This window comes from Electrona antarctica (assembly GCF_951216825.1).
Source record: "Electrona antarctica genome assembly, chromosome: 9".
Lineage (NCBI taxonomy): Eukaryota > Metazoa > Chordata > Actinopteri > Myctophiformes > Myctophidae > Electrona > Electrona antarctica.
The window spans coordinates 23,214,779-23,238,407 of NC_136790.1; the positions used below are offsets into that span (position 1 = coordinate 23,214,779).

Genomic DNA, 23,629 nt, shown 5'->3' on the forward strand with positions numbered 1-23,629 from the left:
TGTGTATGTGTGTAATATGGTCAGTCTTGAACAAAGACTAATAGGAAAGATGGAAAGAATGTGATTTGGTTATTAGTGACAAGTGTAAACAGGTTGAAATGTTTTCCTTTCGTTAACTTCTGAGACATTTGTGGGATCTTTCAACAAGGCCCACACTGTAGGTTACACTTCACACCATTTATTGTCTTGTTAAGCACATAACATAGTTGACCGCAAACAGACAATCTAAAGGCTCACAACATGACGTGCTGTTGTGAGCTTGTAGATCTACTGTTTTTGCAGAATGTTCGCCCCAGATAGGGATTATATGAGGTTAATATAGAACTGACCGAAATATAACAATGATACATAGAACATTAGGCAATGCCATGAAACCATTATGGAAAAATAGAATGACCTTGAAGTGTCTTACAGGGAAACATTTCTTCAATGTAGTATACCATAATTCAGAAAATATATCACCATTGGCTCGTTATGTTTATGGGTTAGGATTATCTGGAACTATAACCACAGGTTCTGACATGTTCATAATTTGCATGTTTTTTTTTGTTTTTTTTTAAGGATGGGACATTCAGGTTGACTGACTCATTCAAATTGGTTTAATGTGAATAGCTCACCTGTATCATACACATACACATGACGTTTAGAAGATTTAGAACACTTTCCTGCAGTCTTTGTGTGTAATATGTGGTTGTAGATATTTTACATTTGAGCAGTGTCCATGATGTCATGGACACTAGCTGGGCTCAGTTACTTCCTGGACTACATCTTCATTGGAGAGAAGGGCTGGGGAGAGCGGTGGTTTGCTCTTCACCGCGGCTCAGTAAATGGTGCTTTTATATAGCGCCTTTATCCAAGGCGCTTTACATAGATTGTGCATTACATTCATCCATTCACACACACATTCATACACCGATTGCGGCGGAAGCCATGCAAGGTACCAACCAGCACATCGGGAGCAATTTGGGGTTCATTGTCTTGCCCAAGGACACTTCGACATGTAGACAGGAGGAGCCGGGATTCGAACCGCCGACCCATGGATCATTGGACGACCTGCTCTACCTCTTGAGCCACAGTCGCCCCTGACATCATGTTGTAGTTCGGTGGTCACCTCACCACCGAAAATATTAGACTATATGAATAACGCTTAACACAGCCCTCCCTCTATCCACAAGGAGGAGCAGTGCACCAAAGCAATATGGGAATTGTAGTCCAGGAAGGAAGTAAGCCCAGTGTACTGCTAAAATCAAAAATATCTAAAACCACATATTACACACATAAAGACCCCAGGAAAGTGTTCCAAATCTTCTAAATTACCCTTTTAGCGATAAGGATTGTGTTCCAATCTGTAAGCAAGCAGGTAATGCATCGTTGTTTTCATGGAAAGCATGCGATTGTCCGTTATCTATTTGGTACAGTAGCTTATGGAAAGGATTGTGAATGTGTACATAGTGCCTTTACAACTCTAAGACCCAAGTATACAGAGAACTGAGACTGAGAATACATCCTTCGTAACATGTGTTCTTGCTTGTGCAATGTGCATTCATTGGCACATGTACTGTAAATGATAAGTAAACAGCCACATTTAACGTTTTGTCATGGGAAATTAAATACATTATATACAGCAAAATTAAGTAAAAAGTTTTTGTTTTTATTTTGTCCTTTTTATCCAGTACAAGCATTTATGTTAATTGTGTGATGTCAGGGTATTGTTTAGCAAGAGCAGATGCCACTTTCTCACAAATGCTGGATGGATCTCTTCTTGGATTTAATCTCTTCATTTATTACTACACAATACACATACCGGTAAATATAAATGTAAATTTAAACTTTGCCTGTAGGGATAAATGACGATGTTTTAATTGAAATAAACTAGATTGATGCTTGGCTTATTCTCAGATAGTAAAGGCCTCAAGAGAGAGAGTACAGTGGCACATGTGTATGTGTGTTTATATGTGCATGCATGGCTGCGTGCGATGCAATGCAAGGTGATAATTGAGTTGGGTATTGGTATAAGTTTGCACAGACATTGTGTGACATGGTAACTGGGGACAAATATTGACTTTAGCTCACAACCATAGATTGTGCAAACTCCTATCATACCTCAGATCTGCCCATAGCACTTGAGTCAATAGGTATTGTTTTCTTTGATAACTGCCCATCATTTTTGTCACTTCAAACATAAGACCTTGTTTGATAGTTGAAAGAGTGAAGGAATGGAACAGGTGTCGGGATGGGCAGTGTCTTCTGCTCTGATAATATGTATTTATGTATAAAAGAGTATTCTTCGGTTGTTGCAATTTAACCACCTAAACTAGTCTAAATAGGTTAGTTGACCAAGGTTCTATAGTTGGTCTTCTTTTCCCCCCTGAACATTGATATCTTTGTTTAAGATAGTCAAACTACAAGCTCACAACATGTGTTGTAGATCCTCTGCCTAATGTTTGCCCCAGAATGTCGTTACACATACACATCCTTTTTTATTATTATTATTATTATTATTATTGTTACTTTTCAACAATTTAGGCATACAGTATATGGATATCCATTTCCGCTAATATAATGACATAGCATCTCATAACAATGAGTTAATGAAACTGTCATTTCGACAAGCCATCAAGGTTGTTAAAATCTTGTGTAGGCCTACAGGGACATAGGAGTTAAAGTTATATTTTTTCATGCGAGCAAGAGATGCAAAAAGACAGTAGGCTAGTACTAATAAGATAATATAATAGCCCAACATATTATACAGTATAGACACCATCGGCATGACTTAAAGAATTATTTTGCCCCCATCACACTGGCAGAAATGAGCCTCCATATTTAGTAGAAACACTTACAGAACAACCTAACAGTGCAAGATCAGGGAAACGGCATGAATCATAGTTATCCAACACGGCCAAGCTGCTGACTATAATGTAGGCAAGTGATTGTAGCACTTGTTGTCACTAGAATAGCAGGTATAGACAAATCAAACGTACAGTAGCATCTGTCTTTTGGCTAAATCTGGTACATTTATTACACAGTAATGTTAATGAGTGTTAATTGTACATATTAAACACATACAGTATAATGTAACAGATACAAAAGGGACCTCATTTTGGTCTTGCTTGTGAGATGGATTGATGGCCAAGGTGGGTACTAGTACAACAATCAGACAATGTTTGAGACAGGAAGTTGTCTTGTGCTTCCATAAAGCATATGGTTGATAGGGTGCCTTCTGCCTGGAAAGTATCAATGCGATTAGATTAGACATTTTTTATGTCTGGGTGGGACCCTGCAGACATTGTAAACATCAGGTGAAGTGAACCCAATGTATCGTAGAGGTATTTCCCTGAGCATCACAAAACATTCAGAAGGGTTAGTACACATGCCTACGGATGCAGGAAAAGAAACACACAATTGTGGGCGAGGACACACACACACACACAACTCACACAACTCAAAAATGAAAATCTTCTTGTGCACTCTTGCATGCATATACACACACACAGATTCAGATATGAATGCACTTCGTCGCTATGTCCCACTGCATTTCCCACGCCATTTCACATCGTCCTGCTATAATTACATACAACACTAAATGAGTTCCTGTTGGTCTTGCATCACAGAGTAAACCCCAGGTTTCAAGGAATGGGCTTGTTGGACATTGTCCATTTCCAAAAATGACAACCAACATAATGTCCTTGGTGGCACGTACTTCACAGCTGTTGGACTTGATCAGGAAATACATCTTGTGCAAATATTGGAATGGCAGCAGTTGTCTGGATGAATGATGATGTCACAACAGTTCCTGAGAATGTTTTATGAATGACTGGGTTGTGATGTAACTACACAAGGGCTAGAAGCGACCTCACCCTACGCATCCACGTCATTGACGGCAGACTGCTGGGCAAGCGCTGGCGTTTTGGCATGGGGGGTCAGATCAACATGGAATGAATTCTGTACTGGCCATATAAGGAGCACGTCTTGATTGTACAGGGTTTGATGAGGTCAGATCAACATATGGAATGTCGGAACAGGTCAGCTCCCTATATGGAGATCTAAGGGCGGTAGCAGGGACATTCTCTTGAGTGTACAGGGTTTGATGAGGGCCCAGGGCCTAAATCTTCGGGCCTGTTCAGAACTCTAGTTTTCGCCGGCTGCTGGGCGCGGCTGCACTAATAACTTTGGGGCAGGCCACTAGGCCAGTCTAGAGTTTGAATGGACAGGTATCAGTCAATAGGGAGACATCGAAGATCGGAGATATGTCAGAACAGGTTCTGACATATATCCATATATGGAGATCTAAGAGTTTGAGGTTTGATGTCATCAATATTGGCCAGCAACTCTACAGTTGGACGTTTTCATAGTAAATGCGACCTGCGGTCGCAATTATTATTATAATTTATATATGTTCAGGTTGTCGTATGGAAAGGATGGACAATCTTTGGTTACTAATAGTAGCTATAATAATCATAATTAAGAAAAATGTGGTTTATAAATGCTAAACGATATAGCACAACATCAATAAATAATGTTTTTCCCAGAGTATCCCCAACCACACCAACTCCTTGGGTCCAAACGGTTGCAAGGAGTTGCATGGTGACCCTCCATGCGTTGAATCACTTGGGACGACGTGCGTCAACGTGCAACAGGACATCACACCGCTGGGACAACGCTAAAACCGTCTCGACCCTTTGGTGTAGTTAGGGCTTAACAGCTACACTTTATGTCTCAGTTAAATTTGATATAAAACATTACAATGTATCCCTCTTATTAAAAAAAGTTCCCTTCCAATAATATCCTTTACAGTCGGCTCGGTTGTGGAAATTGTTCTAACCAAGATTAGTCACTATTATGTTAATATTATAATGATTTGACATTGCGTCCATGTGTCAACAAATGTGTCATATGTGTCAATAAATGTGTCATACGCATGTGTTATGAAAAATGCCTGCAGGCTTATATTCGTGAAGACTAAAATTACTCCATGTACATCTGTCATATTACCCATGTCAACATTAACAAAAAGTACATTCTCTAAGGATCTGAGACATCCAATTTTTTTTTTTTTGTAAAGGTGCTTGTTGTCAACATGAGTCATCCATCCACTTTCTTTTAAAGCCCTCTGTCTCTCACAATGGAAACGTTATTCCAGAGTCAGGGCTGTGTATAGCTGGAGGAAACTGCCATGCAAATTTCTTAGACGAATGTGAAGTCACACTCAGTTTGATTTCTATAAATCTGTGCTTGGATATTTCAGTATGGTAAATGGGCCATCCAAAGTGTTTTACAGTGAGCGTTACACACACATTCACATTCACTCAATGTACCATCGGCAGAGAGGCAACCATACAAGGCACCCGCCACCCACCAATCTATTCATCTAGCACTTCAACACAAAGAACCAGGGTTCAAACCAGGTGCCCCCTGGTTCTATGATGACTCTACCTCCTCCCTCTCTCTCTCTCTCTCTCTCTCTCTCTCTCTCTCTCTCTCTCTCTCTCTCTCTCTCTCTCTCTCTCTCTCTCTCTCTATATATATATATATATATATAGAATATATATATATATATATATATATATCAGAATATATATATCACATTCTTAATTTTCAAGCAGAAGAAAACACATGACAAAAATAAGAAAACAGACTAAACAAAACACAATAAGCAGTCAAAACTAAGCTAACAGGACAACACCCGCCTCCTATATGAATATAACAATAGTCAATATGTCAAAGAAATAGTCCCATACAGAAATATTTAATTGATTTAAACTGTATAATATTAATATGTATAATATTTATAATTGCTTTTCTAAGAATCATCATTTCATATAGTGACAAACAATATGTGTGCACACATTATCCAATGTATACTCCAGCAGCACACACATTATCCAATGTATACTCCAGCAGCACACACATTATCCAATGTATACTCCAGCACACACACATTATCCAATGTATACTCCAGCACACACATTATCCAATGTATACTCCAGCACACACACATTATCCAATGTATACTCCAGCACACACACATTATCCAATGTATACTCCAGCACACACACATTATCCAATGTATACTCCAGCACACACACATTATCCAATGTATACTCCAGCACACACACATTATCCAATGTATACTCCAGCACACACACATTATCCAATGTATACTCCAGCACACACACATTATCCAATGTATACTCCAGCACACACATTATCCAATGTATACTCCAGCACACACACATTATCCAATGTATACTCCAGCACACACACATTATCCAATGTATACTCCAGCACACACACATTATCCAATGTATACTCCAGCACACACACATTATCCAATGTATACTCCAGCACACACACATTATCCAATGTATACTCCAGCAGCACACACATTATCCAATGTATACTCCAGCACACACACATTCCTATCAAATTTCATATAAAATTGGCCAATGAGAGGAAGTTGGTTGGTTTGTTGGTTTGATTTGGTGTGTCGGTCCACAATACAAACACTCCGCCACTAAAAGTCTTGACGCAAATTGGGCACACCCTCTCGGTATCTCACCATTTATCCATTCAAACTGGCCAATGATATCAAACTCATAGCTCTTACCTTGAAAAACAAAACAATGAAATTCTTCCTGGAAATGAAAGAAACCATGCAATTTGTACAATAGTGTGCAATCCTCTGCTATCAAAAGATTGCCCCCTTTTTAATGACTTACTGTGCAAACAAAAAGGCATGATTTGATGAAATGTATTCAAACTATTGTTATAATCTTGATAGGCTTTGCTTTTTTGAGAAGCATGTTTTGAACAATGGCACTTTGAACAATGGTGAATGATGTGAAGAGAAAATCCCATGATCTCAATACATTCCTACAGTATAAGTATTATGCCATCCATGATGTGTAGAGAGGAAGCAGTAGATTTCAACAGGTCACTTTGGCTTCACAAATTAAAGTAAACAATACAAGCAATACATTGAGTCCTGTTGAAAATGCTCAGTTCATGTTCCCCAATGGATTATGATACTGTACTCTATATTGTATATTTCTGTATCTTTACTGCAATGCCATCTGAGGCCTCGCACTTTTCCAGAACGATTTAACAGTAGAATTATATAATATTCTTCTTATCCATTTTAAGTTTAAACTGTTTCAAAGTTATTACTCCTACACAACAACATAAATTATATCAGATGTATTTGTTAGAGACATAGATTAGCCTATTTGGTGACTTGACATGGCTACTGAACTTGGATGGGCAGCCCCATCTCTTAGAGCCAAAAAGCAATAAGTTACCAATACAAACCTCTGTGTCAGACATTGCATAATTACACCAGAATTGGCAACGGCAATATAACCACAAACAGTGCATTTGGTTTCAGGTTCCTTGTGGCTTGGCTATTAATTGGCTTTGGAAATGTGGGATGATAAATGAGTTGTTAAAAAGATCATAGGCCTATATTTGTGTTCAGACATCATTAGGAACCATGCCCAGAAGGTGGGAGGAGTGGGCATTTGGGCATTTTCTTTAGCGGTTATACACAGTAAACAACGGTTGACAATCCCAGACCTACCACTGTGTTTTTTCTACACCATACCTGAATACTTGAACCCATGCAGTCGTGGAACAGAGTCAGTAGTATGACAATATCCAAAGGAATAATCAGTAAATGTGATACACTCACAAATATGTCACCTTTACTTTATTGTATTAATTGTACTGGTTATTATTTGGTAAGTATTGTCCCGTAACACGTAGAATTGCCAAATTATTTAGTGTTATCTAAACATACCATGATAACTTTACCTCACCATTTAAGCTGCAAACATTTAAGCCTTGCCTACAAGTGATGGACACCATCCATGTCATACTGAATGTCTGTACACTATACTGTAGGCCTACTGTATATGAAACAATGCATTAGTTCACGCAGGAGTCATATGCGCCCCAGGACCAGCTGTAATCAGCTGTCAGTCTGCTGATTGAATTAGGGTTGGATGAAATGAATTCACTAAAGAGTTGGAGAGACGGGGAGACCCCTGTTACTGAACAAACAAACATTCTAGAGCTATGATTACTATCGTAAAATATTACAGCACCTTTAGTTTTATAGTAAAAATGGTAAATGGTAAATGGTGCATTTATATAGCGCCTTTATCCAAGGCGCTTTACATAGATTGTGCATTACATTCACCCATTCATACACCGATTGCGGCGGAAGCTATGCAACGTACCAACCAGCAGTAAATATATTACATGATATTTGTACAGATATTATTACAGATGAATTGTAGCTCTGGACAGAGTATGACTGAATTGTTGTAATGCACATGAACTACTGTAGAAGCTCAGTTGAATAGATGCACCATGAAGCACTTACCTACTGTATGTATAACTAATGTGATCAATCCCAAATCTAAACTGCCCAGGTTGAATTTGAAAAACAGAATTATTTTGTATAATTATATTGAAACTAAAGACAGACTAGGTTTGACATAGCTGACATCATGTGGCTGAGGGTCAACTGGAATAAAAGCGTCTGGGTTTCCGAGGCTAACTGAAAGTGTTTGATGAGGTTTGGAGTTAATCTGTAAGACAAATGGCACGTCAGGCTGATGTCAATACAAGCCCGCACGCATACACACACACACACACACACACACACACACACACACACACACACACACACACACACACATGCAATTGCACACTTTCACACTAAAGCACAGACAGTATACTGGCACTGCATACAACAATACACACACACACTACCCCCACAACCTCCTCATCCACAGACACCACACTCATGAGGTAGATTTGCATATATTGACAGCACATCACACACACACAAACACACACACAGGCGAGAGCGCACGGTGCGTAAGTAAACACGGCCACCCTATAAAGGTGACATGCAGTCAATGGATGTTGAATTCCTTAGGCCTGGGCTCACACATTCACTTCCACTCTCTTACTCCCTCTCTCCCTTTCAGTTTGCACACACCCGCAGCAGGTGCCTTCTGACACTTGACAGTGTTAGTTAGCAGTTGTGCTTGAGGCTGCGTCCAAACCCACATCCGCACTCCCCGGGCCTCTGGCTAGGGACTACAGCAGTGCAACAGTTGTCAGGGTGGGAAATTAATTGTGGGGTGCCTGCTGCACTGCTGCATCTCCAACCTTCAGGTAACGCCAGGGTCTGAGACCTGTGGTCTGGTCTGTCACTTGATGAGTAGTTATCATCATTAGCAGGCAGGTTCACCCCATCTGCTGCCATCATCAACTCTCATCCTCACCCCTGCCTGCGGCTGATCTGGAAAAGCACAGAGCGTCATTCATCAGGTAAGAAGAAATCAATACCTACAGTACTGTGTGTGTGTGTGTGTGTGTGTGTGTGTGTGTGTGTGTGTGTGTGTGTGTGTGTGTGTGTGTGTGTGTGTGTGTGTGTGTGTGTGTCTGTGTGTGTGAAAAGAAATTGATTGTTGTTCCTTTTCTTCTAAAACAAAAACATTTCGGTACCGAGGTCTACCTCTCTGTCAGTTAATGTTACACCAATCTTAGTCCATAACCTTTTATCATTATGACTTTCATGCCAATTCAAAACTTGTTATAGCCATTCTAAAATGTTATTATTATTATTATTATTATTATTATTATTATTAGTAGTAGTAGTAGTAGTAGTAGTAGTAAGAACACAGCTCTAGGTTTTAATATTAATATTATATATATAGATTTCAGCAGCGATTAGAGCTTGGGGGGAGGTGTGGATTGTTATCTAAATAATCTTGGCTGCTCGCCCAGGGTGCTACAGGTGCATGGACTATTCTTTTACTGAAAACTGAAGCCTAATTTTGACTTTGTTTCTTAACTGAAAAACATGACTCACCGGTCGTACAATAAGTCTTAACAGCGGTATGCTCTGGAGTCAAAGATCAAATCCCCCCATTACAACATATGAGTATGTCACACGGCGAAGTAACACATGACTTTCTGCTTGCTGCATCTGGGAAAGATGTGACTGCCACAGATGTTACAGTTTTTGCAAAAAGAAATCTTATATCATGGCATGCAGCTAAATTATAACAAGAGCCAAATTGGTTTGTGGCATGCAGCTAAATTATGACAAGAGCCAAATTGGTGAGTGTTCTTTCAGAATTTACTATAGGCTACTAACTACCCTGTTAATTAAATTATTCACTATTCACTAAAGGTGAAATACTGCTGAAAATTAAAAAATATCAGTTATTCTATTCTGTTGTTGTGCAAGAAATGTAAATGATAAAAAATAAAAAATACACACATATATGAAGGAGAGAAATTGGTGGCATTGCCCCAATTTATATAATTGATTTTCCAAAATAGGCTTTGCCATATTTTATTATTTGATCTGTGAAGCACATTGGGTTGCACTGTCTGTATGAAATGTCCTATATAAATAAAGTTTGATTGACTAAGCAAATTTATACTTCATCGTATGGTGATTTGACATTTTCTGAAAATTATAAAACAAAGCTTTTTGTTTATTTTTCAGATTTGCACTCAAAAGCAGAATTCTATCCGTGCTATTCGGACTGTAAACTTAAAACTTAAATTACATTGTAACAACATGGTTGTCCATGGTAACATTAATGTCATACTGATATAAATTACAGCAATGTGATGCTGATAAACAAATACACATACAAATGACCAAATGTACATTTTGGGGCATTGGTTGAAAAGCCAGGAGACCCAACCCTAAACAGTTTAATACAGTCCAGGGTGAAATGTAGGATATTGGCCCAATGCCATTGCACCTGAGCAGAAAACACTGTCACAAGCGTGTCCACAACTAAGTCCTCAGGTCTCTGGCGTTTTGCCAATCTCTCCTGGGAAAGACATTACATTTCCTGAATCAAATGAAGTTGAGAATGAGAAAAAAATTAGATATTTCACTATTTTATTTTCAGTTAAATGATTTTTCCACAATCCAAAGCTCTCCTCTGTCTATTATTTTATCTAGAGAGGGGAGCATTGCTAGGGAAATGTTTATATTTTCAATGAAAATGTATGTTCTAAATCATGTAAAGAGTAGATATAATGAGTAATATACAGCCACTCTTCTGCATCTGCACAAGACTGCAGTAGTTGATTTGAGACATTTATGATGTGAACAGAGGTCATATTTTGCACCTGGCTGCACCAGTATTGTAATAAAAACAGCCTGTGAAGGTTGATTGACTAATAGGTTATAGCTGCTCACAACATTTCTCTCAGACAGCAAACATTGGCAAATAGTATCTTCCCAAGAGCAGTTATATTGAACAAGGAGCCCTATATGAAACTCCTTCTTTTTCCTTCATATGGGAACAATGGCTTCCTTAGTTGTTCCAAGTTTCCCATGAGAAACAATGACAATGAAAACCATATGCCATTGTGCACATAGCAAACAGTCACACCTGCCTATATACACTTCTTTAACTCCAAACTCAAATAACAAAGCCCTTTTCTTGTGACGAGCAAAGGGGAAAGTGCTTTGTGAACATTTTGGTGACCATTTAAATAGATGTTGTCACATCTCGCTGATGACCTTTTTTCAGCTATAAGTAAATCACACTGGTTAAACATAATTGAGACCAGACTTTTGACTCAGACTCAAGAGACTCATTAATCATAACCTAAACACTCAACTTAGAATCTATGAACCTTAATCAATAGGTTCTTATAGTAGACCTTTGAGGAAGAATTTCCATTTTTGAGCCTGCAGTTTGACTTTGTCTTTCCAAATCTTGCCCATCTGTATTTTGTCAGGTAGGTTTAGGAGCTATGAAACGATGCCAATGTTCTTCTGGATCATCTCATCACAGGAACTTATATGACCAATAGCAACATCAAGCACATCATATAGTGCATGGGAGTAGTCTATGATATTGAGTTTTATAAAGGAGGTTATAAAGGTTTCTAAACATGCATAGCCTGTAGTACTGTATACTGCAAAGTCCTGAGTGCTAATTTAACTCAGAGAGTTAACTTAGCAATCAAGAGAAACATTTTAGTATTTCTCACTCACTAGAAACAACTAAGGAAGCTAGTAATGAAATGGAAGGCATTTCAAATGTGTCATCTCTTTGCTCAAAGTGCCCGCTCGTAGTCAGGTAATACGTGCCAATATCTGAGAGAAGCACACAATCGTCACTCTCTCTGTTTTAAATGAACACTTAGGATTTTCCAGTGTCAAAACAAAGGACTCAAATAACAGAGTTTCTCCTGTTCAGTCATATGCTCAGATACCAAGAATGCAGTCGAAAGATGGTTACCAGGGAGGATGCCTGGCTGGAGAGAGCCCTTCATTCACTATGTGTCAAAGGCTGACTTTGCTGAGTAAATGGAGCAAGCTCTAATTCTCCTGAAATGAATATAAGCATCTTGACCAAACTCATTTAGAGATCAGTCAGGGTCTTAATCCCTCTCCACGGGGGGTGTGTTTGCCTCTTTTTCTTCAGGCCTCTCCTCTACTACCTTTTTCAGGAAAAGGTAATATGGCTAAATTTGCCAGGCTAACAGGCTTAACGCAAGCTGTTACAGAGAGTTGACACACAGGAGGCTGGCTGGGATACCATTGGCTTTTAATCTGACTTCTGTTGCAGAGAATGGGAGTGTGGGTTATAGTTTGCGAGAAACCAAGACATAAAAGGGAGAAAAGGGGAAGGTTTTACTGTGGGGGTTTAAGGCACAAATAAGTGAAAGAGGAACTTCTTTTGGATAACTTAATTTTCACATAGGGGTTTGATAAAAACGTTTCTTAAGATGTTGTCTAAAGATAGGCGTATGTCAATGGCTGGCAATGGCATACTGGTGGTTTGACAGCAGCAAGTATTCCACTCAGCAATTCAAAAGGTTGTGTAAACTCAAAGTGGATCATCCAGGAGGATTTTGACAATTTTTTTTTAAGTTTTATGAGGCTCAGATTATTATTATATATTTTTTTAACATCCGGACAAATAAAGCTGTGTCTGCCCTGGCTGGAACATGTGCTTTATGAAAGCACACTTCCTTCACCAGGCCCACCAATATAGCTGCTGATAACCTGGTACGTGGCAGCAATATTCTGTCCCATATACCAGCTGTGGCAGGTACACCGTGTGTGTGTGAGCTCATTCAAGTTTACACCTGGCTGTTACAGCTGACGTCCATAAATAAATATACTATTATGACGGCAATTACCGATGACGAGAACTGTAACCTTTGATGAAATGCACACACTACACTCTGAACAAAAATGCAGGCTTAAAAAGAGAAAAAGTTGACCAAAGAATTTCTATGATAAGCATGGATGGCACTATGTACCTAGGTAGGCCTACCAGTATATCATATATTTATCTAAGCTTTATGAAACAACAACGTCTGGCCGGGCCTGGACAAAGTAACACATTTTGGGCACTTTGTTCCACATTATCTAACTTCTTTTTGATTAAAAACTCCAGCTGATAGTGGAGACAGAGGTCTGCCGAGACGGCACCTTGAAAGCCATGGCGGGCGGCAGAGTTGGTTCAGGTTTCAATACAAGTCAACTACCCCCAAGCAGTCGCCCATTCTGGGCCACTGACCCACAAATAAGAGACTCATTCAAATCCATTTTGCCCCATGCCTGATGGCACTGCTGTGCAGTAACTTTCTTAAGGGTCATTTCCCCAGTATATCCCGATTTGGTCAAGGGCTCATTTATAGAGCTTCAGCCAACACAGTCTCACCCCAGTTGTACACCCCTCAGAGGAGCTCTCTGATGGAATTTCTTACAATACTGAAACCTTTGGTTGATTAGTTCCTACAGGATTGCATGTAAAGGAATTGCTGTTAAAGGTATGACAATTTTGACTTAAAGCAGGGCATTGCTTTTAATTAAGGTACTTCATTGTTATTGTAAGAAATATAGCTATTAGAATTACCATTTACACAGGGGAACAGCTCTTATACCATCAGAAAAATGAGTTATAGTTGTATGTAGACTTGTAGAGTTAGATATTTGTGTTCGTAAGTACTCTGTAAACATTATAAGGGCGCACAGCTCCTTGTCACTATGGTTGGACTGTAGTGCACTCCCTGTTCCAAGTGCTTGTTTTATGTACGTACAGGTACTTGAAATGTTACATCCTATTTATTCTTCAACTTCTTCAAATCTATTGTCATATCACTATAGTTTACAGGTGTAAAGAGTGTGTGAAGCTCCAATGGAGTGACTCACTGATTTATTCTCAAACTACAATGGCACTTATATATCTCCAATTTTATTTATTATATTCGCATTTCGCAATGAACAATTTAATGAACATAAGATGTTAAGTATTCTCCGTTTGTCTGTCTATCTGTCTGTCTCTGCCCCCTCTCCCCCTCCTCAGGTTTCAGGTATGTCAAATCCAGTTATTAGCTTATCAGAAGGTGCAGATTATGGGTCCCGGCTGGGACTGACAGAGGGCTCCCTAACCGTCCTGGAACAGAACAGGGACTCTGGGGAAACCTGGGACATAGCAGAGACCAAGCCATGCGTGGAGGATCTGGAGCGCTGCCTTCCAGGCCCGGCAGGGACCCGGTCCCGCCTGGGGCTGACAGAGGGCTCCCTAGCCATCCTGGAACAGAACAGGGACTCTGGGGAAACCTGGGACATAGCAGAGACCAAGCCGTGCGTGGACACTCTGGAGCGCGGCCTCCCGGGCCTCTATCTCTCCTGCTTTGACATGCTCCTCACTGAGGATGCGGCCTGGCTGGTGAAGGTTTCAGAGGCCTCCCAAGCCTTGGCTGTACCCATGTCTCGCATGGCTGAGTCGCGGGAGGAGCCTGAGCAATGCCCCGTCATTGACAGCCAAGAACAGGGTCTCTCGCCTGGTTTGGAAGGGCCCGAGGAAGAGCGGTCTCTGGAGCAGGTGCAGACTATGGTGGTGGGAGAGGTGCTCAAAGACATCGAGACAGCCTGCAAGCTGCTCAATATTACCCCTGGTAAGACGACTTTCACCACAAATCATTTAGAATATTCATCATTTATTAATGAGCACTAGTATTTATTTAGGTCTTTATTTTAGATGAGTTTATTATGTAAAATGTACAATTAAATTCAAACACAGTTAAGGGTAGGCTAAAGGTGGATCCCCAGCAATATAAGTTGAACTGTTTGCTCGTCAGTGGGTATAGCAGGGGTTAGTCATCCTTGAAAAGGCGGCCACACATTAAGGGAATTGAATTAAGACATACTGCATAATGGACTGTGACATGTGACATATCAGTACAAACAAATTGTTCGTTGTCTGTTACAAAACCATCCAAAAGCGGTGTCCGTTAGTGCAGGACGTACAAGAATATTGATTTTATTAAGCGACTGTATTCTACTCCCAAAAACAACATGCCACTTGTGTGGATAGAGGAAAGGAAGATGACAGATCTCTCCTGAGTAATGCCCCCACTGACGCAAATGTTTGCACTCTCCAGGATCTGTTTAATCCCGACCTTTGCATGGAGTTCCCTGCGAATTTTGACAGACTGATGGTACTGTGCTGCCAATAGACGTGTACACAGTCTTCAGGGCGAGGTTCCTTCAACTGGCAAAAACAAACATGAAAAGTACTGTGGCTTTTAGCTGTCATGAACCCATTCCACCTCCCAATCCTCTTTATTCCTAATTCAGAAGTTAAAGGTCACGGTGAACTTCTTCCCAAAACCAAATGTACACAGCTTATCTACCCTTCCCTTTTGTGAATCACGATTTACTCAAAGGTTTAGTAATCCTCTTATATTCCAAAGTAATAAAAACACAGTAGCATAGCCTAGAAGTAAACATAGAGACATTAATAACTGACTTACATTTCCCATATGCAAATGTTCTTGCATATGGGCACCCCCTGCCCCCCAATGATGTTATAGAGGGCAATCTGCAAATACAGCTGGAGCTTTGCCCACCATTCTCCTGTCTAATGTGCAGTGTGCGTGTGCGTGTGCGTGTGCGTGTGCGTGCGTGCGTGCGTGCGTGCGTGCGTGCGTGCGTGCGTGCGCTGTCCCCCCCCAGACCCTATAGAGTGGAACACAGGGAATGTCCAGAAGTGGCTGCTGTGGACAGAACATTTGTACAGACTACCCCAGGCCGGCAAGGCCTTCCAGGAGCTCACAGGAAAGGACCTGTGTGCCATGAGCGAAGAGGACTTTCGCCAGCGCACGCCCCAGTGTGGGGACACTCTGCATGCACACCTGGACATCTGGAAGTCAGGTTTGTGGCGATGTTTGTGGAGTGTAGTCTGGTGTGCACAGTAACGATGCGAAATAATCATAAATTGTTGTGATACATAGTAGGTATGGTGTATGCATTGTGTGTGTGTGTGTGTGTGTGTGTGTGTGTGTGTGTGTGTGTGTGTGTGTGTGTGTGTGTCAGTGTGTGTGTGTGTGTGTGTGTGTGTGTGTGTGTGTGCGCGTGCGTGCATGCATGCGTATACGTGCGTGCATGTGTATGTGTAGCCGTGTGTGTGGGCGTGGGCGTGCACATGGGTGAGAGGTCATGGGAATAATTTGAATCAGTTTTTGGAATTTGTTAATCTAATATAATTCTTATAATCCGATAATAATTTATTCTGTTCATAATCTGTTCAACTTGTTCATTCTTCAGCTGCCTGGATGAAAGAGAGGTTTCCTGTTGCAGACACTAAAATTACAGGTAGGCTTGATTACTTGATTACTTAAGTGTGCTTATAGTGCACTGATTCTTGATGACTATTTCTATGTAATTGATGTATTGCCATGTGGTGTTCTTGCTTACTGTAAGTCGCTCTGCATTAAGAGCAAAGTAAGGTTTCCCACAGTGCTGTATGGTAATTTGTCCTATACTGTTTGGGCTGCAGGAAGTGAGGAGCTGTGGTCAGAGGCAGATTCGTCCTGTTCAGGGCAGCCCATTCATCTATGGCAGTTTCTCAGAGAGCTGCTACTGAAGCCCCACAACTATGGCCGTTGCATCCGCTGGCTCAATAAAGAAAAAGGTACTGGCAAGTATACATGCTACAGTATAGACGAATCCACAGAGCGACAATCATAACTGCGGTGTCAAGCGGCAATAATGAGAAGCCAACTACAGGGCAGCACATTGTGGATTCGTCTAGAGCTGAACGCAATCAACCCCCCCCCCCCCCCCCCCCCTTCCCTGAATGATTCAGACTTCCACTACCCAACTGTGCTCTTGGTGGGACGTTATAGTGATATTTAATTTTTTTGGCAAAGGGACACTCTTGCAAGTAAATGCACTCACGGCAATGTAAGACTTTAGAATGATAAAGGCACCCACCAAATGGCCAGCACGGCACACCACACGTGTGTGTGTGTGTGTGTGTGTGTGTGTGTGTGTGTGTGTGTGTGTGTGTGTGTGTGTGTGTGTGTGTGTGTGTGTGTGTGTGTGTGTGTGTGTGTGTGTGTGTGTGTGTGTGTGTGTGTGCGATGCCATGCCTCCATGATTTTGTGAATGTAACCTTACTGCACCTACCGGTATAGCCTAATATTTGTCTCCATGTATGTTTCTCTTTTATGTGGAGTTAAATAAATTGTTAAAATGTGTGTGTGTTTGTTGTGTCCATCAGGTATTTTCAAAATAGAAGACTCGGCTCACGTGGCCAGACTGTGGGGGCTGAGAAAGAACCGTCCTGCCATGAACTACGACAAGCTGAGTCGCTCCATACGTCAGTACTACAAGAAGGGCATCATTCGCAAACCGGACGTCTCTCAGAGACTTGTCTACCAGTTCGTTCACCCCATATGAGGTCACGGTGGAGGCGGAGGAAGATGAACAAGGAGAAGAAGAAGAGGAGGAGGTGCCTCCAAGAGCCTCCAAAGACTAACCAGACCAGGCACTTGAACACCTAAGCTCAGCTGAGTACGGGGTTTAAACATAAAACTGACTCAAGACACACGCACTGACCAAACCCCCTTGGTACACATTGCCACTGCCAACATTGGCATATCAGCGCCGGCCAGGTGACGTGTACGCTTTTGAAGTCATGCCCATAGTTGTGGGGCTTCAGTAGCAGCTCTCTGAGAAACTACCATAGATTAATGGGTCTCAAAATAAGAAGACAACATAATAACGTGTTCTTTGGGTTTATTCCGCCTATACTGAACGATGCAACCAAAGATTATAAAAAAGAGAATGCAAAAACAAACAAAAAAAGATAAATGAACTGCCTTGTCATTTGCACGATCTGCCTGTCTATTTTGTCTATTACACTGTACATAATGATACTTAATTTCCTTTTGAACGTCATACACCAGCAGTTAACCTTGTTGCAGTTGGAGCTGATTGATATCACACCCTTATGGGAAACACCCATTGCCCACAGCTACCTTTATTACAACCTACTTGTTGTCTTGCCTGCAGTCTTGAGAACTGTCTATCTATGCTGTGTTTGACTTACAACCAGTTTTTCCTCACACCTTTCAGAATGTGGTCAAGATTGTTGTGCTTATTGGGTTTGGTCATGGCTGCCTGCCATCCAAGTAAAAAAACATATACTGTTTTATTTTTTCATCAGTCAGTGATCTCCTACAGAAGGGATTCTCAACCCATGGGTCGCGACCCCCCAAATTATTTTGGGGGGTCCCCAAATAAAAAACAAAACAAAGTTTTTTTTTGCAACTGAATGGCTGGGAAATGGAAATTAAGAGTTTACATAGTACACATAATACATGCATAAACTTTCCTTAATGATTATATCTGGTTTCAGTATTCATTTATGATATATTTTCTCTATTATTAAGGTTATTTTGTATGTCAGTTTGTATTGGGGGTGGGGAAGGGGGGCGAGGCGGGGGTCGCGAGACATGGCCAAAGCATTTCCGGGGGTCCCCAGCCAAAAACGTTGAGAACCCCTGTCCTACAGAATGGCATACACAAATGAGAGGTTTTAGAAGTCTGCTTAACCTGAATTAAAGCTTGACAAACCTGTGATTATCTGAGCCTATAGTAGTGAAAGGTCCAACACAAACTATTTGTATTTTTTCATCAAGTTTCTACAGTTCTAATTGTAGCTTTTGACAAGCTGGATTGTCTAAATGTCTGTGTCTTACAATTACAGAAAGTTTGAGAAAGACAGGTTTGAGTAAAGACAAAGACTCATGACAATATTCTGAAATACAATCAGCCATGGGAGCACCTAAACCACCGCACTCGGTTTTTATTATCTCATCTGACCTCTTCTCACCTCTAACTTAACTGACAAAACAAACCTCTGCTTTAAACTTTACGACTAAAGATTATCAATCATGATTATCATATTCAGATGATTACTGAACAGTATGTCAGAGCTCTTCTCTTGCTGTGGAGATATCTGCCAAAATCGTGTGCCCTCGAGGGATGTCATATCAGTATAGCAAGCATTTCTATCTGTAAATAAAAGCCTGCAGGGTTACCGAGGCTAGTATACTTGGCAGACAGTAATCTAAACATGCCAGGGCATGCTACAGCAACTCTCAGATCGTGCAGGGTAAGCATAAACTTGAAATCATCTAGGGAATAAAACAACAGTTCTGTTAAAGGTTTGTCTCGACTGTAGTATTTTGGTGGCTCAACCAGTTGCCACACTAACCTCACGACTCTCTCTCTCTCTCTCGCTCGCTCTCTCTCTTTCTCTCTCTCTCTCTCTCTCTCCCTCTTTCTCTCTCTCCCTCTCTTTCTCACTGTCATAGGTCTGATTTATCACATTTAGGATTTATCATTGGTTTCACAATGAAAACTCATTTTTCAAGGATTAAAAACACACACACACACACACACACACACACACACACACACACACACACACACACACACACACACACACACACACACACACACACACACACACACACACACACACACACACACACACACACACACACATTATGAATACAATCTCAGTGTTTTGCCAATTATTTGGGGGCCCACTTGCCATATCCTCATGGCCCACCAGTGTTCCCCAATCAATTGCTGAATTCAGTCTGTGCCAAAGCTGACACTAGTTACTGGTGACATCTAGTGGTGTGATATCTAAATGCACACAAAGCCACATCAGATGTTTGTAACTACCGTACTGTATTATATTCAGAATGAATCACAAACCTTCTCCTAATCTGTTTCAAACAAGGAGGGTTAAATGATGTGTAATTTGAATTTGTTCAAATGAGCGTAGAACTTAGACAAAAATATCTACACTATTTGTAAATTATAATTTATGGTATATAATGTTTGTTCAATAACAGGAGTCTCCCCTTCTCCTTTAATACTAAACAGAAAATACACCATTCTGTCTGCTCATTCTGTTGTGTCATCAAGTGGTGAAGAAGGGAGAGCAACACCTCTTTGGTATAATAGGACCCAAGATCCTTCTACAGAGGCACCACAGAGAGCAACCTGAACGATTGTATCTCAGCTTGCCTTTTTATGCGAACTTACATACTGACCTCAACAGCTCAGTGCTGCAGAGGGTTGGGCGGACAGCAATGAATGTGAGCTTCCCTCCATCCAAGATACTGTGTCTACAATGGACATTGTGTCAGTAAAGCCTGCAGTGTAGGATCATCCCTATAGCCCTATAGCTAGCCCAGGGCAGACACACACATACTGTTTCAGCTCAGCTACTACATGCTAAGCGATTCCGCATCGTCCAGACCAATAGGCAGTGAAATAGCTACTTCCCCCAGACAACCAGGTTTATCTATCATTGCCTCCTCCCCCCCCACCCCAAACACACACACACACACACACACACACACACACACACACACACACACACACACACACACACACACACACACACACACACACACACACACACACACACACACACACACACACACACACGTGACCATGACCACTCAGCCATCCTGCAGTACAGCATTTTGCATGGCATATTTACGAAACTCTAATCTTATAAAGCCTCTAAATAGGCCTGAACATTTTTTCCCTCAGAAATTTCACATGATGTATTTTTATTTTTGTATAGGCACAGGCACTACAGTTTGGAGATTACAGCGCTATGCAAAAAAAAAAGGAAAGAAAAAAAGACAGACAGGACAGGGCTTCTAGACTTCTAAGATCTTTCCACAACATTGCCACAGACCAGTGTTTCCTCTATCAGTTACAGACATAAAAGAAATACAGGTTTTATGCCTTTAAATATTATTTACCATCCTTCAGTGTATCACAGGAGATTCACAGTGAATGCCACAATGGCACCATATTCACATTACTGCATTACATTACATGATGATTGATACAAATTAATTTCCATGTTTACGGCACACTTGTAAATAGCCCCATTCTATATTCCAATGCATTACTTGTTGATTAAGTTCAAGGTAGGTCAGTGTAAGTTAAGACACAATTAAAATGGTGCTCTTTTTGTATTCAACTTATCAGCAGACAATGGACTGTGTCATGGGTGAGCGTAAACTGAGCTGGATAGGCCGGAGTCAGTTTCCATGTATGCAAGCGACGTATCATTAAATAGTATGTGACAGTTGAGTGCTACGTGAGTTACGTTGAGTTGTGAGCAGACCTATTATTCATTTTGCCACTCTGAGTCAAGGGCTTAAAGAGCAACACTAATTCCAAAGGGGAACAAAAGCCCATACGCCGCACAAACCCACTTTGTCTGACCCTGGATACTCAGCATGAACTTTTCGCGTCAGAAAGGCAGTTTTGTCATTAATATTTCAGAAGCAGATCCTCTTTCTACTCTTCTGTGCAGCCCTCTTAGCAATTTCCCTATGCTTGTGTCGGTAGTAAGAAGAGTAGGCCTACACCTTCTCCTATTCTAGCAACTGTAAGAGTATAGTATTCACCAACTCCTGGGGTTACTAGGAGTAACAAACCATTCTCACATAACAGTGACTGTACTGTCACAATGCAGCCCTACTCGGTTTGTGTAAGCATTTGGCATCACGTCTGGGCTGTAGGACTTTGTGGTGAAACACTAAACATGCTGATTGAATAAACATCAAATGTAATGACAATCGTTGGCATCAGATTTCATCCTCAAATATGTTTTGGGATTTAAGTAAGATGTAGGAACCACCACCTTAGGAGGTTCGGGCATCTGTTTAAGATGCCTCTCGAGTGTCTCCCTAGGGAGGTCCTCGATGCACGTCCCACTGGGAGAAGACCCCGGGGCAGAGTCGGCAGACCAAGGCGCAGTTGGAGGGATTACATCGACTCACTGGCCTTGGAACGCCTCGGGATCCCCCAGGAGGAAGTTACTAATGTTGCTCTGGAGAGGGAAGTCTGGAGCTCTCTGGTGGAGCTTTTGCCCCCGTGACCCGACTATGGATAAGCGGTTGAAGATGGATGGATAGAATGTAAGAAGATCATCATGCATATACAGCGTGGGGGATGGGAGGTGGAGGAAGAGAATGCCAAGCTTATAGCTCACCGTCATTCAGTTCAAGTAAATTAGAAGGTGACTGGTTGACAGAAAATGGAAAAAAAGAGACGTGGCTGTCAGCTGAAGCTCGTAGGCATACTGTACAAAACAGCTACTATAGAGTTATATTTCCAGGCAAGTTTGCCCATGGCAATGCATCTGCATCATTAATGCAGTTTGCATGTAAAAGATAAAAGAAAGAGCAGACAAGCAAGTGACGTAAATTAGCAAGTAAATTACAGGCACATTGTTCTAGACCAGTGGTTCTCAAAGGTTCCTTGACAGGGTTCTAAAAGGGTTCTAAAGGGACCCATACAGGTCTATAACTTTGAGATCGTACAAACCAAATGGATCCTTACAGGTCCATCTTGTTCCATTTGTACGCTCTTTGTTAGTCCTTGAAATAAAAAGGTTTGAGAACCACTGTTCTAGATGGGTGTGACGGCTGATGTCAGAGTGAACATTCTTCACAGCATTTTGAGAGAGTCTAGGCCTGCAGCTCAGCCCTGTCACAGGGATGTCAGGCCCTGTCAAAGCCCTGTTACATGATACAGACCATGATACTATATCATCAGTATCATGTCAGTATCATGGTCAGTATCATGGTCAGTATCATGGTCAGTATAATGTCAGTATCATGGTCAGTATCATGGTCAGTATAATGTCAGTATCATGTCAGTATCATGGTCAGCATCATGTCAGTATCATGCACAGCACTGTCACAGGAGCGTCAGGCTGTCACAGCTCTGTGACATGATACACTATCATCAGTATCATGTCAGCATCATGGTGAGTATCATGTCAACATCACGGTCTGTATCATGTCAGATATGGTCAGTATAATGCGCCCCCTCTGTGTACACCCCCCCCCCCCCCCTCCTGGGGGGGCTGTACCGCCCTTATTGAGAAACACTAGTCTAGATTATTGAGCAGTGTCTGTACTGAACATACATTTAGTGACTAGTAACACATGCGGTTTTATGGGAAATCATCAGAAACACAACAAACTGCAAAGAGAAAGGGGAAACTCAACACTGAATTCAATGCAAAAAGAAAGGGTCTGTACAAGCATCCAGATTGTAAAAAAGAAAAGAAAAAAGAAAACATCAAAATATATACAGTATACAATGAATGCACAATGCATAGCTCATTCTTGCTATCCAGGCACAACATATTACCATATCAATACAATTATGAGGAAACATACTGTATGGCATATCAGCTACATAGTTGAA

The 23,629-nt window shown here is 41.1% G+C and overlaps 1 protein-coding gene across 1 annotated transcript; it reads left to right on the plus strand.

The window, feature by feature from the left end:
* Nucleotides 1-9,029: 9,029 nt before the first annotated feature.
* spdef (SAM pointed domain containing ets transcription factor) lies at nucleotides 9,030-18,617 on the plus strand. Its single transcript, XM_079509218.1, has 7 exons — nucleotides 9,030-9,342; nucleotides 14,376-14,970; nucleotides 16,031-16,228; nucleotides 16,622-16,669; nucleotides 16,854-16,988; nucleotides 17,580-18,019; nucleotides 18,069-18,617. Exons 2-6 carry the CDS (start codon nucleotides 14,385-14,387, stop codon nucleotides 17,756-17,758), a joined length of 1,146 nt encoding a protein of 381 aa, XP_079365344.1. The 5' UTR covers nucleotides 9,030-9,342; nucleotides 14,376-14,384; the 3' UTR covers nucleotides 17,759-18,019; nucleotides 18,069-18,617.
* Nucleotides 18,618-23,629: the final 5,012 nt, after the last annotated feature.